General features: G+C 42.6%; 1 protein-coding gene across 2 annotated transcripts; it reads left to right on the top strand.

Annotated features, from left to right (window-relative positions):
- The first annotated feature begins 3,250 nt into the window (after window positions 1–3,250).
- LOC118880289 (myosin regulatory light chain 12B) lies at window positions 3,251–18,444 on the top strand. 2 transcript variants are annotated; one of them, XM_036823882.1, is made up of 4 exons: window positions 3,251–3,607; window positions 12,707–12,902; window positions 16,735–16,896; window positions 17,767–18,444. In XM_036823882.1, the coding sequence occupies exons 2-4, from the start codon at window positions 12,722–12,724 to the stop codon at window positions 17,937–17,939; spliced, it is 516 nt and encodes a 171-aa protein (XP_036679777.1). In that variant the 5' UTR covers window positions 3,251–3,607; window positions 12,707–12,721; the 3' UTR covers window positions 17,940–18,444. The 2 variants fall into 2 exon arrangements, with proteins under 2 accessions (XP_036679777.1, XP_036679778.1); XM_036823883.1 differs by having other exon boundaries at window positions 3,326–3,467.
- Window positions 18,445–20,215: the final 1,771 nt, after the last annotated feature.

The raw sequence follows: 20,215 nt of genomic DNA, 5'->3' as shown, positions 1-20,215 counted from the left end.
ATATGAGACAAGTAAAAGCAAATTCTGGAAAGGAAAGGCAACTATTTTTTTTTTTTTTACAAAGTATGAGGGGGAAAGGACAGCAAGAGATGTACTAGACTTTGAGAAGTGCAGGCAAGTTGTAAGAAGGATCAGATAGAAGATGGTAAAAGAGCTTAATAGATAGAACCACAATAGATAGACAGCAAGAGATGTACTAGACTTTTGAGAAGTGCAGGCAAGTTGTAAGAAGGATCAGATAGAAGATGGTAAAAGAGCTTAATAGATAGAACCACAACAGTGTTATGGAAACCAAGTGAATAATTTCAAGAGTGAGGAAGTTAGTAGTGTTAAACCACAGAAAAATGGGACACAGGAAAGTTTAAACGAGGCCACTGGATTTGGCAAGTCGGTCACTTCTGCCGGAGCTGTTAAGGTAGAGTTTTGAGTGCAGAATCCATAGTGTAGCAGGAGACAGGGACAATGCCTGGGTTTGGGGGTCAGGCCAGCTGCATTTTAATCTCATTCGTGCTACATCATGGCTTTATAACCTTAAGAAAGTTATTTAACCTCGCTCGACCTCTATTCATTTGTAAAATTGAAGTAATGCTCTGGTTCATAATAGGAACATAATCTATTAATATATAAAGCAGCATTTTTGTGATTAGGAGCAGTATGGGTTTTAGAGCCAGACGTGGTTGAGTGAATAATGCCTGTTATTTGATGAGCTTTGTGTCCTTGGGCAGGTCGCCCAGCCCTAAGTGTCAGTTTCCTCACCTGTTTAACAGGGACAATGCCCTCCATGTTTGTTGTGAAAATAGAAACACTAAAGCTAAATGGGTCTGGCACACAGTAGGTATTCAAATAGTGGTTATTCTGTTTACCAGCAGGGGCTGTTGGGCAGCGAGGAGAGGCTTGAAGGGAAGGCAGGACCAAAGAGCATTTCTTTAGAGATTTCAAGCCTGTCTGTAGACAGAGGAAGAAGGCAAATGAGTAAAACCAAAGGAGTGTAAGCAAATGAGTGAAACCAAAGGAATGATGTGCAGGAGCTAGGAAGAGATAGAGCCTAGATCACATGTTGTAAGATTATTCTTAGAAGAACAAAAATGGATACTGCTCCCTCTGAAAACGGGAAAGGGTAGGTGATAGGAGTTTAATCGTAGTTGGAGATTAAAAGCTGAGGTTAGGAGAAAGGCCCATAGTGGTTTGATAGTAAATTGTCTCAAACTAGAATTTAATTAAAGGGTTGTTATGAGCTTTTAATGAGAATATACATAAAAATGTGTGGTACCAAGTAGATCCTCAAATAGTTTATTTTAGATTTCCTGAGTAGGTCCAATATGCCAGAATAGTTTGTGTCTTTCTAGGTCCTTAAGTGTACAATTTCTTGATTGCCCTGCAACTCTGGTTATCTTTGCTGGCCTGAAAGGCATTGCTGAAGCTAATCCCATATTGAAGAAACAGCCAGTTTTCCCAAGTCCCTGTATCTTTTTATCCTAGGTTTATATGTGCCTGCTCAAATAATAGGCATCATAACTTCTTTTCCACATTTATCTACATACATCTTGTAGTGGTAGTGAATATACAACTTGTTTTTTAGTTTAATGTATCTTAAATTGTCATGTTTTGGCATACCCACCATTTTTGTTTTGAGTTTTAAGTATATTACCTTTTTTTAAACCATTCTTTTTAATGACCACAATAAACAATTATCTGGTATTTAGATATTCAGCTTTTCATTAATAAATATTAGTAAGTTTTTCTTTTGAATCTAGAGAGAACATTATACCCTAGGATTATTTTTCTATAACAGTGCTGTCCAGTAGAATTTTCTGTGATGATGGAAATGCTCTCTGTGCTGTCCAGTAAGGACACTAGGTCACATGTGACTATTGAGCACTTAATCTTACAACATGTGATCTAGGCTCTATCTCTTCCTAGCACTTGTGTCTAATGTAACAGTTTTTAATTTACATTTAAATAGTCACGTGTGGTTAGTGACCATTGTGTTGAAAAGCAGTTCTAGAAACAAATATGGAGATCAAAGTCAAAGTACACAGTGTCTCAGCTATGATCTTAATTAAGGTGGCCAGGGTGAGGGCTTATGGTATAGTAATAGACCATACTTGGAAGAGCTCTCTGACAAAGACCTCAGAAGCCAAAATGTTCTCAGGAGTGGAAAAATACTTACTTAAATTATTGGACCAAAGGGCACACTGCAGCTAAGGAAAAGAGTAAATATTTTAGAACCAGATATGACTTCTCAGCAATTGGTTTCAAACTCTTGAGAAAATGCATTCAGTTAAGGACCTTGGCGCAGTGCTAACTCCGAGGAGGAACACGGTATCAGCATCACCTGGGGCTTATTAGGAATGCAGATTCTTGCCCCACCCTCGACCTACTGAATCTGAATACCTGGGGCTGGGCTCCAGAATCTTTTACGAAGCCCCCAGGTTTTTCTTATTGGTGCCACTGTTTAAGAACTACTGCTATAGAGTGTTGAACACATGGTTCCTACCATCTAGGAATTCCTGATCAAAGATATCTAGATTTCTCATCAAACTTTTCTAGAATATAAAAGACTGGATTATTCGTTCATCTCCCTGCATCCCGCACACGTTCAGGCAATCACAAGTGCTCAACGAAGGTTTGCTACTAAGTTGACTATCTTCCATTATCCGGAAATAGTAGTATCTATCTGTAATATTCCAAGGTGAGGGAACTTGAAGGTTATAGGCACAAACAATATCTAGAACAAAAACTGAATTATGTAGCTTCGTGGTTTCTTTTGTTTTGACCAAGAGCATTATATAATGTGTGCGCGTTTGTGTGTGTGTAAATCTGCGTTGTCTTTAACGAACCAAAGGAAAGCAAATAACTTGAATAAAGCTTTCCTGTGGTTGAAAGGGGAAACCGTCACCAGCCTTGGCCTGGTAAGGGCGTAAACCTGATAATCTGAGGGGTAAAACAGGAGGGGCAGGGGTAAATGATAGAACTCGGTCTGGGCGTGCAGTCTGTAAAGCAGGCGGAGACGGCCCGGCCGCAGCCCTCTTACCTTCCCCAGTGTGGCGCGAGACGGAACCTAAAAAATTGCTCGTTTTATCTGAAGTTCAAGTGTAACCAGGCGAGGTCTACTTTTCATCTGCTAACTCGGGCAGCCCTGGGTGGGCGGCGCCCGGAGACCCCCAAGCCTCGAGGGCTCGCGCCCGCCCAGCCGGGTCAAATTCCAGGCCAGCCCCGAGCCGGCCCGGGAATGCGGAAGGGCCGCGGGACACGCCGCGAGCGGCAGGGGAGGAGAGCGGGCTGCGGCGCCCCGGCCGCGCTGCGCCTGCCTCAGACCGCACGGCCCGAGAAACACCACGAAAACCCAGGCCGTGGTCGTCGGCCCCAGCCCCGCGCCGGGGTGGACAAGGTGGACTCGGCCTCCAGCGGAGCGAGAACCGCGGCGTCATCCCCCCGCCCGGAGTTGGATCCCGCCGCGACTTCCGGTGAGACTTCCGGTCCGCCTCCCGAGGCAGGAAGTGCGGGTGCCGCTGCTCTAGCGCTGCACCCTAGCCGCAGCCCCGGGTTCTTCGCCTCGTTCGTCTCGAGCAGGCAGTCCGGCTTCTGGTGCTGGTGTCCGGCAGCGGTGAGTGGCGTTCGCCCCCCGCGCGCGACACGCCTGGGGCCGCCCCGGTGCTCCGCCCCTCTGACCGCTCGCTGCCGCCAGACCCCGGCTACCGTGCCGGCCGGCGGGCGGGGGCTGCGGGACCTGTCGGTGGGGCAGGGAGGGTCGGCGAGGAGGTCCGGCCGCGGCCAGCCCGGGCCTGGACGTCGAAGGTACGGGAGGCTGGGGCGGATGGAACCGGACTGGGGAACCGCCCTGCTGGCCGAGTCGGCCTGTCCCCTGCGCTGCGTCACCCGACGGCTTCACACACCTGGCGCCTCGGCGGCCGCAGCCCCGCTCCCCGCCGGCCCGGTCGGTGGGTTTGGGTGTCTGCTTCGCCCACAGGACTGGATGCTTTGGGGGCACAGGGGTCCGCTGGTGCGTGGTTCTTGCCCGGAGCGCCGAGTTGGTACCGGCTAAATGTAACGATTTCCGTAGGAGTTGTGACTCTTCGCAGCACCTTGCATCTTGTAAAGATTTACTTCATTCGTGCTGACTGAAGAAGAGGACAAATAGCAAAAATCAGGAAAGGTTTCTGAAAAAGAGAATCGTGACCTCATTGAAGGCCTTGGACTTAGCCCTGGTGGGGAGAACTTAGTATTTTTGGCTGTATCTGTGGTAGGAGGTAAGGTAACAAGACCAAAAGCTCAAAAGGTGTGAATTGTGTCGTGTGAAAAGGAGACGATGGGGAGACCAGCCCGAACGGAACAGAACTGTAATGAATAATAGTTGGAAATAGATCAGTGGGGCTTTTTCACGGATGTCTTGCAAACTTGATGAGAAATGAAAGATTATGTAAGAGGCATTCGGGAGTCATTTTGGATTCTTCACTAAGGGAGTGAGATGAAGAAAGGGGTGTTTAGAGGATTAGTTTGGCAGCCTTGGTTTCGGACGGATTTGCAATGGTCCTTTGGTAAGAAAAGAATTGTGGCATTTTAGAATTCAAAAGAAACTTATAGGTTATCTTTCGTTTTATAATTGAAACCCAGCGAGGTGAGATAATTTGCCCAAGGTCACTTGAGGCGTTCACCTGCTGCCACCCATTTTCTCTGAGCATTAGATGGACGTTCCTCATGGTTAAGTGCACGGCTTCTTGTTTGTTCTGGCTCTGTTGAATAAAACAGCTTCTGTGATGACCTACTCGATACTCGTTTATGCTTTAATGAGACTCAGTGTGGACAAGAGGAACTGCAACTTCCGAAGGACAGGTCCCAGGTGAGGGTTGCTGGGCTTAGGAAAGATAAAAGGACTGGGATCCCCTAAATGGAGCCGGTTGTCCCTCTCCCAAGATTCGAAGACAGCATATATCTAGGGATGATTTTCATTGCCGGCAGCTTTGGGGTCTTCCTTCCTCGTTCCGCACTTTAGATGTGGTGGGTTTGCTTCTCACCCCCAACCAGCTCTCCTCATTTTCATGGTGGAGAAATTCTGCCGCCCGCCTACATGCAGGATGTTAGGAGCTAGTGGTGCAAGCTCTGGGCTAGACTTCCTGAGTATGATCCTGCATCTAAGCTCTACCTTTTTCTAGCTGTGGCTGCAGACAGATTATTTATTCTCTTTGCCATAATTTTTCATCTGACAAATGGGGATAATAACAGTGCCTATGTAATAAGTTGTTGTGAGAATTACATATGTTAATACATATGAAATGCTTAGACCAGTGCCTAGCACATATTTAACACTCTTATTAGTACTCTTTGTTCCAGGTACTTTTTGTTATGGATTTCTTGCGGAGAGTCCAGTGGAGTTTATGCTGAACCATGGGTAGACCATAGAGAAAAGCCATATTTTGGGGAGTCATCTCCAGGGGGTGATGGGAATGTTGAAGAAGGGGTGACTCTGTTGCACTTAAAAGAGGAACTCACAGAACTTGGAGAGAAATCGAATAGAAGGAATTAAAATTTGCTAACCAGGAACAGAAAATTTCCCTACCCAGTGCAAACTTGGCTGTGGCCCCTTTTGAGGTTTTAAAAATTCTTTGGCTATAGTTCTGAAATAAAGGCATTGCCCTATTAAATATTAAAGACACCAAGGAAACACAACGGCTTTATTAGTTTTCTATAGCTATATAACAAATTATCCCCAAACTTAGCACCTTAAGAAAACAATAAAGAGCTTCTGAGGGTCAGGAATTCCAGGGCAGCTTGGCTGGGCAGCTCTGGTTCTGGCTCAGGATCTCCTGGAGTTGCAATCCGGATGTCAGCTGGGTTTGCAGTCATTTGAAGGAGGATCAACCTCCAAGATGGCTGACTCACCTGGCTGGCAAGTTGGTGCTGGCTGTTGGCAGGAGGCCTCAGTTCCCTGCCACATGGACCTCTCCGTGGGGTTGTGTAGTACCCTGTAGACCTGGTGCCAGCTTTCCCCAGATTGAGTGATCTGAGAGAGAGCATGGTAGAACCTGCAACATCTACAATATTATGACAAAGTCGCACTCCATCATTTTCACAATATCCTATTAGTTATGAAGGGTGGCAGAATATGCCACCCCAAGATATGCCACTTTGGCATGAAGATTATTTTGAGCTGAAGGCAATTGAGAAGAAGCAGACACAAGAAAGGCTCTTTGCCCTCCACCAATGTGCCTAAAAGCAGGACACAAATTTACAAAGGTGTTCTTCTTTCCCTCTCTACCAGGCAGGACAAAGGTTACTCTCTGGAGACAACTTTAGACTCTTAATGAAGAAGGCCGTGACTTAAATCTACAAGAGAAGCCTTACCCTTGTTTATACTGTGCTTTTAACCTTCTATACCTAGCCTCTCCCCTGCACACATGCCTTTCTTCTTTTGGCTTCAGCTGAAGATGATATTTAAGCCAGAGTTCTAAGCCACCTCTGAGAGTTGGATTTTCCCTGGGTATCCCTCTGAGAGTTGGATTTTCCCTGGGTATCTCCCCATGTATACATGAGGTATACATGTTAATAAACGTGTGTTTGTTTTTCTGTTATTAATCTGTTATTACAAGGCATCAGCCAAGAACTCAGAACCACGGTCAGTGCCTTCTAAGTGTTTAACTCAGTGGTTCTCAACTGTCACTGTATATTGGAATCACCTGCTGCATTTTAAAAATACAGATTCATAGACTTCACCTGTAGACATTCAGTTTCAGGTGTACTAGACCAGGACCTGGACATCACTTTTTAAAAACTTCCAAGATGGGACTTTCCCTGGTAGTCCAGTGGTTAAGACTTCGCCTTCCAATGCAAGGGGTGTGGGTTCAGTCCCTGGTCAGGTAGCTAAGATCCCACATGCCTCCTGTCCAAAAAACATAAAAAACAGAAGCAATATTGTAACAAAGACTTAAAAAAATAAAAAAACTTCCAAGATGATTCTAATGTGCAGCCAAGATTGAAACCAGAGGTTAACTTCTGTGAGAGCCATATTTACCCGCCACGTGGTAGCGGCACCTAGCTGACTTAGATGCTTCATAGGTAGCTAATAGAATATGCTCCATGAGCATCTTTTCCAGGCTTCCAATAAAGCCATATAGGCTGGATGAAGTTCACAAGCAGTTTCTGCTTATTAATGATTATAGTGCCCATGTTTTGATTTGCACATCAGTATAGCAGGTGATTTTGCAGAAATTTAGATTATGACCTAAATATGTTGACGCCACAACCACCTATAATACCAGTATTCCTATATCCCTGCCCTTCTTTAACCTCTAAAAATACTACATATAACCTATAGTTCACTCTATATCAGAAATTTACAAAAATAATGAAATAAAAATTTTGAAGAGGAAGTAAGACTTTTGTTTATTCCCATTAAGGCTTATTCATTGCCTTATATGCTATGTTCTAAATGGATATTTTTTGTAACTAAGGATGGGGTTTGGTGGGTTTTTTTCCTTTAATATTTATACGTCAAGTAGTAATTTCACAGTCATAGGTAAAGATTTCAAGCCTTTACCTATACCATGTCAAACCAAAACCATGACTGATAGGAAGTACTGCCATTCGATAAACGCAAAACCAGGGCTGCAACATTGCACGGTTGCAGGGAGGGCCATTCATATCTTATTCTCTTCCCATTCCACTGTGCACTTCTAGTCTATACATTGGTTTCCCCAGCATAGTTTGAATTTATTTGAAAACTCAGTTTCACTAGGAATTAAATATAGAGGAAAGTAGCTGCTCAGAAATCAGTGTTGGACTATATTGGTAAGTACTGAAAGTTTAAGAATTTTTTTGTGGTAAAAAAAATAACTAGCAGAATTGTATGAGGTAAAAAATATATAGGTAAAATCACCTTTAACAAATGGGGTTGAATTCTAGCTCTGCCACCAGGTGACCTTGGGCAAGTTGTTTAACATATTTTGATATTCAGTTCATCCATGTGTAAAGCAGGCGTGTTGAATTTAGTGCACCCGAGTACCTAGCATAGGAGTCACTCAGCAAATGGTAGTAACCATAAGTTGAGTAGACTTTTAATTCTCTCTGGTCCTAAGCACTTGGGTGCTAGAAAAATAGCGAGAACAAATACATGAGTTAAACTGCATGGTGCCTTGGGCATATACTAGTACCAATAGTTTGGTGTTGCTGAAGGAAAAGTACAAAGCAGAGAATGGCTAGAGATGAGGCTGAAAGGTCATTCTAGGCAGGGAAAGGTGTGCCATGCTCAAGAACTTGTACTTTGGCCTATAGGCAGTGGAGAGCCGACGATTTCTCAAAAGGGAATGATATGGTCATATTCATGTTTTACACACCTCTGGCTGGAAGATAAAGGATAGTCTAGAGGGGACGAAAAAGCAAGGAGGTTGGTTAGTTGGCCAATGAAATATTCTACACAAAGAGGTGATGAGGGCCCAGCATAGGGTGGTGGCAGAAGAATGAGGAAGATGAGCAAATCTGATGAATATTTAAGAGGCAGGCTTGGTTCATCAGTGAGAGGGATGAGTCGGGGATGACTTGCACATTTCTGGCTTGGTGAGGGCGTGAACGATGGTGCCATTAACTGACAGGAAACAGAAAGTTGAGCAAGTTTAGAAGGGGAAGATAATGAATTCTCTTTCTAACACGTTGATTCTGAATGTCTGGGATATCAAAATGGGTGCCTTTCACAAGCACAATTGGCTGTTTGATTCCACAGCTCAAGGGAAGGGTCAGCCCTGAGGATACAGACGTGGGAGTCATAGGTGTTGTCAGAACAGTGAGAGCCGATTAGATCATCCAAGGAACACAGAGTGAAAAGAATTTAATAAGCCATGGACTGTGAGAATACTCGGAAACGTGAATATTTAAGTGAGTGGAGAAGATAAGAGCCTAACAAGAAAATGGAGGAGGACCAGGCATAGAAACAGAACTGAGAGGAGGTTGGTGTCACCAAGTCAAATACAGCATTTCACTGAAGCTAAATGTGATCTTCAGGAGTCTCCCTTGTTAGAGTGTAAAGGCTTAAAGGCTGGGAACCTTGGGCTCTCGTTCCATTTGGGACAGTTCATTTCTACTGTTACAGTTCATCAAGGCCAAGAGTTGTTGAGGCCCGAAGAGAAGAGGGATAAAATGGTGTCAAATATAGCAGAATGGTCCAAGGAGACTTAGACCAGATTTGGCAATTGGAAAGCACTTGCAAATAGAGAAGAGAAAGCCACATTGTGATGAGTGGGAAGTGAGAAAGTGGAGAAAGCCAAGATATTTATCTCAGAAGGTAAGGACAGAGAGGGCGGTAGTTTCTTTGGGGGCCAGAGTTCTCTTTAGGTTGACTGTTTTGCTACAACCTTGCCTCACTTTTCAGCTGAGGTTTTATTATCAGTTGATATTTTATGTGTGTACTTTGTATATTTATAAACAAATATAAATGTGCACTGGTTTTAAATGAAGTACACAGGAAACATAAACTTTTTTTCTTTTTAAAGAGATCATGGTGTCATTTCATTGAGCCATACCTGCTCTGTAACAGGTTTTGAATGGGGGCTCAAACTTGCTCACAGTATAATGGCTTTTCTAGCCTTATTGGGTTACCTCCTCATTCTCTCTCACAGGCATTTTCCGTAATAAAGATCCTTGCGTGTGCAATCCCTTCTTGGCATCAGCTTCTTGGAGAACTCCAACTAAGCTTCAAAAATGTTTAAATATAATATACTTTTGGGTTAGCTGTAGCGTTAGCATGAAACAATTGATTATTTTTTAAAAATAAAGATTTTCTCTTTGGGAGGTTTTTCTAAATGACTCTATTGCAAACATAGTTTGCTGATACTGAGGGAGAGAACTAATTCTTGGCTTCAGATCTACTGTCTTTTATATCTTTTGAATCTTGAAGAAATAGAATCATAGAATTTTTAGCATGAGAAAGAATTTTAATCCAACAGTTTTGTAATGCGAGGAAGAATTAAAGCAGAGTCAAGTGCCTTGCTAGTGGACCACATTCTGTCTCCGATTTAACCTTCAATATAACTAAGGTCACATGACTAGCTAGTTACAGGAAGGAGAAGAAATTAACATTTACTCAGGCCATGTGTGCTGGGAGGGGAAGGAGTTGAAATGTTAAAGTAAGGACTCTAAGGCTGATGTGCTTCAAAACTGCAAACAAACTAAAACAATGTAGGTTAAAAGTCCAAGACCGGAAGTCCCGGAGACCCTGGTCCAGAATTCCCTTGCCCAGCCGCTGCCCTCACCAGTCATCTGCTTTCACACTGCGAGGCTGCAGAGTTAGAGAACAGTCCCCAAGGCCACCCTCATTTCTGACACCAATTCCAAGTTTCGTTCCCCAAGACGACCCTCAGGTTCAGTAATTCGCTAGGACTTACAGAACTCACTGAAAGCTGTTACACCTATGGTTATGGTTTACTACAGTAAAAGGATTCAGATTAAAGTCAACCAAGGGAAGAGACTCGTGGTATAGAGTCCAGGAGAATTCCAAATGCTTAGCTTCCAGTGGTCCTTTCCATGGGCAGTGTTGACCTCTCCTGGCAGCAAGGCGTGACGGTGAGCATGGACTATGGCCTGCCAGAGAGCTCGCTTGACCCTTCATAGCCATAGTTTTTACTGCAGCTCTGTCCCCTAGATACTGTCCCCACTCCTAGGCTGACTTCAGTCTCCAGTTCCTCTAGAGGCCAAGCTGATTAACACCTGACCCAGAGCCCCCATGATAAATCACATTGTTAGACTATCTGGTGTGACCCAAGACCCTAGATATACCAGGCAGAACATTCTAAGGGCTTAGAGATTACCTCCCAGGAGCTGAGGACAGAGGCCAGACCTCTCTTTGGGCAAAATTAAATTCTTTACTACACAAAGGCCATTGATTTTTTTTTTTTTTTAACCTAGGTAGTACCTACCTCATAGGGCAGTTGTGAACATTGAATAAGACAGTGGAGCAAAAAATTATAATGGTGTCCATGGGTTTTCAAGAAATGGTGAAGCTGAGATTCAGACTCAAGATTTTTCCGATTCCAAAGCCAGGAGTATTTTTGTGTTGTATTTATTTACATCATTTAAAACTGCAAATAAAAATGGAATGAGAAGGGAATTCCCTGGCGGTCCAGTGGTTAGGACTCAGAGCTTTCACAGCCAGGGCCCGGGTTCAGTCCCTGGTTGGGAAACTAAGATCCTGCAAGCCACGTGATGGGCCAAAAAAAATGGAATGAGAAGTGTCCATTCTATTTGACATTCAAAACATTGGTGGCTTTCAGTAGAGTATCAGGGGCTACCGCTAAAGGTGTATTACAGAGAATTGAGGAGTGATTGGGAAGATGAGAAAATGGAGAGAGTTGAGTAGTAGAATACTATTCTAAAAGTTTTGTCAAGGGAAAGGGGAAATGAGGATGTAGCTAGAAGGGATACAAGACTAAAGATACATTTTGATGGTTTTTTTAAAAAAATATTTATTTATTTTGGCTGCACTGGGTCTTAGTTGTGGCATGTGGGATATTTAGTTGTGGCACGTGGGATCCTTAGTTGCAGCATACGGATTTCTTAGTTGCGGCATGCATGTGGGATCTAGTTCCCTGACCAGGGATGGAACCTGGGCCCTCTGCATTGGGAGTGCAGAGTCTTATCCACTGGACCACCACGGAAGTTCCATTGATGTTTTTTTTTAAATGAGAGCCTTTTGAGCATGTACCTTATAGTAACTATACTAGTCTCTTTGCATATGTTATCTCATTTAATTCTCACTTGCATTAGAGTAGGTATTGTGTTTTGCTGTAAAACTGAGGGTCGAGTGAGGTTCCCTGGTTTTCAGACCATTTTTTGGAAAAAACCAAAGCTCAGAGAGGTTATGCAATATTGGTAGTAAAATGAAGTTAAAAAGTGTACCTACTGCATAGGATTGTTGTGAGGGTTAAATGGGACAATCCTTGTGAAAGTAAGATGTCCGCTTTGGAGCCTTTCTCTTTAGAGGAGCCCCCTGCCCTCATAACAGTGCTTGGCACGTAGTAGCACTCGGTAAATGCGATCATTCACATTTAATAAAAATGAGGTTCATGAAATTTGGGGTGAAACCACATCAGTAATTTCTTTTTTTTTTTTTTTTTTTATAAATTTATTTATTTTATTTATTTTTATTTTTGGCTGCATTGTGTCTTTGTTGCTGTGCGCAGGCTTTCTCTAGTTGTGGCGAGTGGGGGCTACTCTTGGTTGCGGTGCACGGGCTTCTCACTGCAGTGGCTTCTCTTGTTGCGGAGCACAGGCTCTAGGCGCGCGGGCTTCAGTAGTTGTGGCTTGCGGGCTCAGTAGTTGTGGCTCACGGGCTCAGTAGTTGTGGCTCACGGGCTCTAGAGCGCAGGCTCAGTAGTTGTGGCGCACGGGCTTAGTTGCTCCGAGGCATGTGGGATCTTCCCAGACCAGGGTTTGAACCCGTGTCCCCTGCATTGGCAGGCGGAATCTTAACCACTGCGTCACCAAGGAAACCCCACATCAGTAATTTCTATTCTGTTTCTTCAAAACTGCTTTTGTCCTAGCTGTTTAATTGTGACATTGGAAATAAAGTTTATATGTATATTCCCACCCAAATAAAGTAATAATTCTACAATACATTGAAATATTTTTACTCACTAATTTTAGGTGTTGTGAGTTCTTTTTTTTTTGCTTTATGATTTTATGCATTGTGTTTTGCTTTATGTTCTTTTCTTTTTAACTCTAGGATTAAACCGCCACCATGTCTAGCAAAAAGGCAAAGACCAAGACCAAGAAGCGCCCCCAGCGTGCAACCTCCAACGTGTTCGCCATGTTTGACCAGTCACAGATTCAGGAGTTTAAGGAGGCCTTCAACATGATCGATCAGAATAGAGATGGTTTCATCGACAAGGAAGACTTGCATGATATGCTTGCTTCTCTAGGTAGACTTTTATGTTCTTAATATTCCTGCTTCCCCAAAATAATTAGTCAGCGTTTTATGAATTATTTTTTGTGTGATGTACAGATATTAATCTCCTGGTCTCAAAGGCCTCTTGAGAGATGTTGGGTGGGAGGCACCACACTGAGGCTTGGCCCGTCTCAAGAGGATACGCCTTCAGGGGTAGGGGCCTGGCTGCCACTGTGGCTAGGCAGGCTTCCGTTCCTGTTAGCTAAATATGATAGGTCTACAAGGTGAAAAGCCAGGGCATGACTAGGTGGCAAGATGCCAGAATCTGAAACAAGAAGTGTGGGCGATAATATAATGCACTAAGTAATAAATGTTGAGGACAGGTTATATGACAGAGGTGACAGTCGTAAGTGATAACGACCATCTCAGGGAGGAAGGGCAGTGCTCCTAAAAAAAGGGAACACAGGGAAGGGGGCTTCCACAATTTATATATTTTTTTTATAATTAAAGAAAAGAAAATGTAAAGATAGAAGATTTATCGATTTATTTTTACACATTATTTAGCTGTAGTTGATTTACAATATTGTGTTAGTTTCAGGTGTACAGCTTCAGATTATTTTCCACTGTAGATTATTACAAGATACTGAGTATAGTTCCTTGTGCTATACAGTAAATCCTGTTGTTTATCTATTTTTTGTATAGTGGTATGTATCTATTAATCCCAGACCCCTAATTTATCCCTCCCCCCACACTTTTCCCCTTTGGTAACCATAAGTTTGTTTTCTATGTCTGTGAGTCTGTTTCTGTTTTGTAAATAAGTTGATTTGTAATTTTTTGTTAGATTCCACATACAAGTGATAATCATATAACATTTGTCTTTGCCTGCCTGACTTACTTCACTTAGTATGATAATCTCTAGGCCCATCCATGTTGCTGCAAATGGCAATATTTCATTTAAAGATAACAAGATTTAAAGCAAACATAAACTGCCCTTTGTCATTCTGGCTATGTCGGTGTTAATTTACTATTCCTTATATGATTTTGTTGTTTTGATCTTAAGGAAGGAGGACAAAGTCCTCCACGTCCTGCCTGAGTTGGCAGTGATTTTACAGTTGGAAGAAAGGAGTATCAAGTCAGTGGGTTCTTGATAGGCCAGAATGACGGGCAGGGAAGGGGCACAGGTCAAGGATGGCCCACAGTTAGGCTCTGCACTCGAACATTTCTGTGTCTGACCATGAGCCAGAAAGGGCAGTTCAAGGGCCAGACGACAAAGAGAGAGAAGTTGTTACTTTTTTCTTTTTAGTAACCACATGATTTTGTTCCTCTCCTTTATTTTTATTTTTTTCTCCTAGCATGTTATTTTGAAATTTTTTAAGCCTATAAAAGGTTGAAAGAACGGTATAATGAACACGCATCCATCCTTTACCGAGATTCACGAGCTGTTAACATTTTGCAACATTGCCTTTATTCAGAGTGAGAGTTGAGTCAAGATACTGATCTGACTTGTTGACTTGCAGGTGGGGTGGATCCCAGTGTTTTCCACACTCTGAATAGCTAAGTACTAAGTGTCCTTTGGGGAGCAGGTCACTACTGAAGAAGGCCGCCAAGGAGAATTGAGGGCCTGAGTTGTATTACAAAGATCGAACACTAAAGCCTGTCCCCTGGTCCTAGTAGATGCTCAGTTAATTTTTGTTGGATGAATGAGTGATGGTAGAGTAAGAGACTGACTTTGGGGACTTCCATTTTGGGGAATGCCATGCCTTTAGAGATACATATTTACCTTTTAAATCAACAAATTATATTAGATGCCTTGAATGGGTCCATAGGTGCTTAGCCTAAGCCAATTCATTTTAAATCCCTGTGTCTTTTTCATACCCATGTTCTCTTGACACCTTTGGGTTACACTTTTTACCCCCAAAAATTGCTGCAAGAGAGTCGGGTTAAATCTGGAGGTAGAAAAGTAGTTCCTTTTTAGCTACTTTCACTTACTCGAAGAATCTTGAAATTAATTTTGGGCTCATTTTGTATCGATATGTTGAATAGGTATAATGAGTGAAGGTTGTAATGCAGTAAGACAGATGCCAACTTGGCACTTAAATTTCACCCAAATTCCTGGGAGTAAAACTTACATATGAACCATAATTCTAGATTTGACTGTCATTAGCACTTCGTTGGGTATAATAGTGAGATGCTGACATAGATGCTCTTTTCATGGAGAATCATACAAACTTAATGTTGGAAGGGACCTTCCAGATACCAAGTTTAACTAGTCCATTTTATAGATAAAAAGTAAGCCCTAGGGCTTCCCTGGTGGCGCAGTGGTTGAGAATCTGCCTGCCAATGCAGGGGACACGGGTTCGAGCCCTGGTCTGGGAAGATCCCACATGCCGCGGAGCAACTGGGCCCGTGAGCCACAATTACTGAGCCTGCGCGTCTGGAGCCTGTGCTCCGCAACAAGAGAGGCCGCGATGGTGAGAGGCCCGCGCACCGCGATGAAGAGTGGTCCCCGCTTGCCGCAACTAGAGAAAGCCCTCGCACAGAAACGAAGACCCAACACAGTCATAAATAAATAAATAAAAGAACGTGAATTTCTTTAAAAAAAAAAAAAAAAGTAAGCCCTAGACAGTTTCCACCTTGTCCCAGGGCACACAGTCAGTGGCGGAACTGGGATTCAAACCCGCTATTCCAGACCCTTCCTTCAGTGCTGCTTTTCTGCACCATGTGGACCTCACAAATGCCAGGACAAAGAGAAGCCTTTGTTACTCCCACCATATGTGGCCATTCCAGGGGAACTTCGAGGGGAGGGTCAGGGGAGTTCCCTCACCACCGTACCAGAGGAGGGACAGGTGTCCTTGGTTGGAACTGAGATTAAGATTTCCCATCATGAACAATACTAAACAAGACTATATTTCAGCAACACAAGTAAACAACATCTGGGGATATGTCTGACAACCAAATAGAACATAACATTGTTTAAAATGAGCTCCCAGGGGCTTCCCTGGCAACGCAGTGGTTAAGAATCCTCCTGCCAGTGCAGGGGACACGGGTTCGAGCCCTGGTCTGGGAAGATCCCACATGCCGCGGAGCAACTAAGCCCATGCAGCACAACTACTGAGCCTGCGCTCTAGAGCCCGCGTGCCACAACTACTAAAGCCCGCGTGCCTAGAGCCTGTGCTCCGCAACAAGAGAAGCCACTGCAGTGAGAAGCCAGCGCACCGCAACGAAGAGTACCCCCCGCTCGCCGCAACTAGAGAAAGCCCGCGTGCAGCAACGAAGACCCAATGCAGCCATAAATAAATAATAAATAGATCAATTAATTAATTAATTAATTTTAAATAGTAAATAAATAAAATGAGCTCCCAGTTTTAAACCAACCTAATAGTTTCAGCTTAAATGACCAACTTATAAATAAATTTTTTGAAGCATACCAATTATAGGCAACTGTACCACAGTTAGAAATATGAATATTTAGATTTTTAAAATAACCAGTATTGAAATGCCCTGATGGGTCTTTAATGTTATCAGCATTCAAGATGTAATAATGTGGCATTACCTGGTTCATAGTTTCATGTGTTTATTTTATTTTTAATGAAAAATAGTGCAGGAAAAGTTGTAGAAAGTATCAGTGAATGGACAGTATTCAACCTAAGCCCAGAATGCATTTTATTTATGATGTAGCAAAGATTTTTTTATGTTGTTAAAAATTGTCTTTTTTAAATGTTCTTAATGTAAGTTAATAGAAAAATTAGTTTCGTGTGATGGTGATGTAACTTTTAAAAATATGTTGGGGAACATAACAATAACAGAATAATTATTTATTGAAATGAGTTCTTTGTCCTTAAATGTTAAAATGTGCAATTTTCTAGGGAAGAATCCAACTGACGCGTACCTTGAAGCCATGATGAATGAGGCTCCAGGGCCCATAAACTTCACCATGTTCCTCACCATGTTTGGGGAGAAGCTGAATGGCACAGACCCAGAAGATGTCATCAGAAATGCTTTTGCTTGCTTTGATGAAGAAGCAACTGGTGAGCACTCTTTGTTTATGCCCAGCCTCATTCCAGACTATGTGAAACACTTTTTAGGGAATGAGAAAGATTAGTAAAAATATAAATTTTTGAAAATGAGTAGAGGGAAACTATCATTTACGATAGGACAGTCAACCAAGAATGGCTAGAACACAGGTATGTAGGTCATAAAGCTACACGGTTTGTGGTGTTAATCTTTGAATCTGGTTCTGAGCTTCCTGAAAGCCAAAGGGAGAATTGTCTTTTAAATAGTGTTTCTTAGACAATGTACTGCTTCAAGAGAATTTAAGTTTCACCAGAAAGTATAGTTAACTAACTTGAACAATTAAAATCTTCGTTTTTTTCCCTTATTATTTAAAAATGTGTGAAGAAAGCCCGGCTGGTCCGTTTTCTGACTTCACTCGTTTTCCCCTTTGCTTCTGCGTTAACCCTCTGCTCAGCCACCCGCACCGCCTCCTCACATACACCTCGCATCCTCCTTCCTGCTTCCCCCTTGCTACCTATTAAAACTGCACCGTCCTTCGTGCACGTTTGGTGTTGGCAACGCTGCCCTTTTATTCTGGGTATCTGCCTTTTTTTTTTTTTTTAATATCTCTGAAATACAAGGTATTTTTTTCTCCTCTGGAAAGTACTTCAAATTAATTTTGTAAGCGTATGATCTACTAACTGACTTTTTAAATGATTTAATCTAATATTAATAAAGAACTCTAAAAATAATAGGAAAAGATAATGATACGGTTATATATTGCTTTATTTTGTTCAGGTAAATATGTATGTTCTGAAATACCTTGTAAGATTGACCTAGTTGAGAACCAAATCATTAAAGTGCCGGGAGGTGTTCACAACTCCCCTTTTTCCGCTGCCTTCCAGGCACCATTCAGGAGGATTACCTGCGAGAGCTGCTGACCACGATGGGAGATCGGTTTACGGATGAGGAAGTGGACGAGCTGTACAGAGAAGCACCTATTGACAAAAAGGGGAATTTCAATTACATTGAGTTCACGCGCATCCTTAAACATGGAGCAAAAGACAAAGATGATTGAAAAGAACTTGAGCTAAAACTTTCCAATTACTTTGTCTTACTCTGTTTTATTTCCCAGTCACTTCCCCCCTCATAGACCTGTTGCATGCAACTTAGTTTCACAGCTTTGCCTCTTTTTCGGTGTATTTATTCTAGACCTTTCTGCCACTTAGCACTTGTATAATCAGACTGCAAATGGGGATGAGGTTGTAAATTGTATTGAGAAAAGGGATTGCGAATAAAAATCAACAAATGTGAAAGCCCAGGAAAATATATCCGGTATTTCTGGTTTTGCTGGATTTTTACATTTTTATATAATAAAAATGCTATTTTGAAATAAAGATTATGCTGACTCAAATGTAATATAATGGAAAGTTAAATAACTGGTAGTTGGGGGCAGTCCTTCTTTTAGATTTTCAAGTTCGTATAATTCAGATTCCATAGTAAAACTGATTGTTCACATGTATGGGACAGTGTTCTTCACTATAAGTTAACATCATTATACAGTAAAAACTAGTTATACCTTAGTTTCTTTCATGCTTCTGGTAAGTCAGATGTTTAAATTATTGAATGATAAATATAGAATGTATATGAGAAAACACTGAATGTTTTACTGATTTGAGTCTAGGAACATGAGGCAAAATTCTGAAGAAAAGAATAGTTATTATTGAACATTTACGGTGTGTAAAGCATTGCACGTAGACGATTTTCATTGACTCTTCCCAGCACCCTTGTGGGATAGAATTTTATTAGCCCTGTATTTCAAGGGGAAGAACTGAGCACCGGGGAGTTGAGTGATTGATCTGAGTCTCTGTCAGAGCTGGGACTCCAGGCCAGGGCACCCCACTCCAGGGTGTGGATTCTGGGACCACTGTGCTGTCTCTGAAAAGCCCCAAATTCATAAAAGGTCAAGATATTTCCATTACATTCTAACATAGTTTTGTAGTCATTATTGAAATTTAAAATAACTTGGGGACATTGATTGTTGGAACAGAATTTCAGAAAATTCTATCCAGGTGAAAAATAGAGGACCAAAGATTATAAGCAATATAATCTTCCAACCGCCTTCAGTTTGAAGGTGGTTCACATAGTGTGGAGTGTAGACTGGATGGAAGGTCTGAAAACCATACAGACAAGACTGCTGTGAGCTCGCTTAACATCCTCGAGGCCAAGCAATATGAGAAGTAGGAGAGAAAAACCTAAAAAAAGAAAAAAAAAATCCATTTAAAAAAAAAAGTTTCCCAACGTTGTTCAACACCTATTGCCTCTTAAATGTGTTGTATTGATATTTTATCTCCTTAAAATCGATGCATTTACACGTTGTTTAACATTTGTGCTTCCGAGCTTGCTGTGGTAGGCAAATCCTTGCTATCAATTAATTTTTCTAGGTTTTTCATCATCTTTAAAAAGAGCAGTTCCACTCTCGTGGTCTAGTACACGAGAAGTGCTTTGCAGTTCATAAGAGCTTTCGCACTTATGACCTAATCCTCACCGTCCATGAGGTAAGTAGGGCAAGTAATATCCCTGCTTTTTATATGAGAGCTGAAGTTTAGAACAGCGAAAGCACCTGTCCGAGATCCCACAAGCATAAGAATCCACATCTGGCTCCCTTTTCTACTTCCAAGCGTAAAGTCATATGCAGTGTCAAAACCAGAATCACTGTGTGTAGAAGGAGAAGGGGAAGCGTACTGGGATCATCTTGACTGTCATTAACAAATACTTATCAGTCACCTGTTATGTGCCAGGCACTGTTCTCTGTTGGGGATAACTGGGGGGGGCAGGACAAACAAGGACGCAACCCTCCTGGGGCTCAGCTCCTTAGTAGGAGATCAGGAAGGCACCTCTAAGTATCGTGGGACGCAGAACTGAGCAAGTGCAGAGAGGGCCTCTGAGGTGGCACGTTTAAGCTGAAATCTGAATCACGAGAAGAGGGTCCCCGTGTGGAGATCAGGGAGGATGTTCCACTCACGGGACGGTCCTTCCAAGGCAGGCGCTGGCGGGAGCACTGGGAGAGCTCAAGGGAAGGACATAAGGATGGTGTTTACTGCGTGGTCTAAGTGCAGAATCATAGGGCTTTGGGCAGGGAAGAAATGTGAATTATGTTTTAAAAACTCAACCTTGCTGCTGAGTATAGAATGGAGGGCAAGAGTAGCAGCAAGAAGACTTCCAGTTAGGAGGCTGTCACTATGGTCCAGGCAAGTCAAGAGGGTGGCTTGGTCTCTCCAGATGGTTGCGGAGGTGGCTCTCCTGCCTGACCTATTTACTCTGCTCCAGCCTTTTCTTGTCACCAGCTCTCTG

Source organism: Balaenoptera musculus, chromosome 14 (assembly GCF_009873245.2).
Source record: "Balaenoptera musculus isolate JJ_BM4_2016_0621 chromosome 14, mBalMus1.pri.v3, whole genome shotgun sequence".
In the NCBI taxonomy this organism is placed as follows: Eukaryota; Metazoa; Chordata; class Mammalia; order Artiodactyla; family Balaenopteridae; genus Balaenoptera; species Balaenoptera musculus.
Note: the sequence above shows the minus strand (reverse complement) of the source record. Positions and strands in the feature narration are given on the sequence as shown.

Coding starts and splice junctions, on each gene's coding strand:
- LOC118880289 (XM_036823882.1), top strand. CDS start 12,722: ATGTCTAGCAAAAAGGCAAAGACCAAGACCAAGAAGCGCCCCCAGCGT. Junction 12,903..16,734: donor TGATATGCTTGCTTCTCTAG/GTAGACTTTTAT, acceptor GCAATTTTCTAG/GGAAGAATCCAACTGACGCG. Junction 16,897..17,766: donor CTTTGATGAAGAAGCAACTG/GTGAGCACTCTT, acceptor GCTGCCTTCCAG/GCACCATTCAGGAGGATTAC.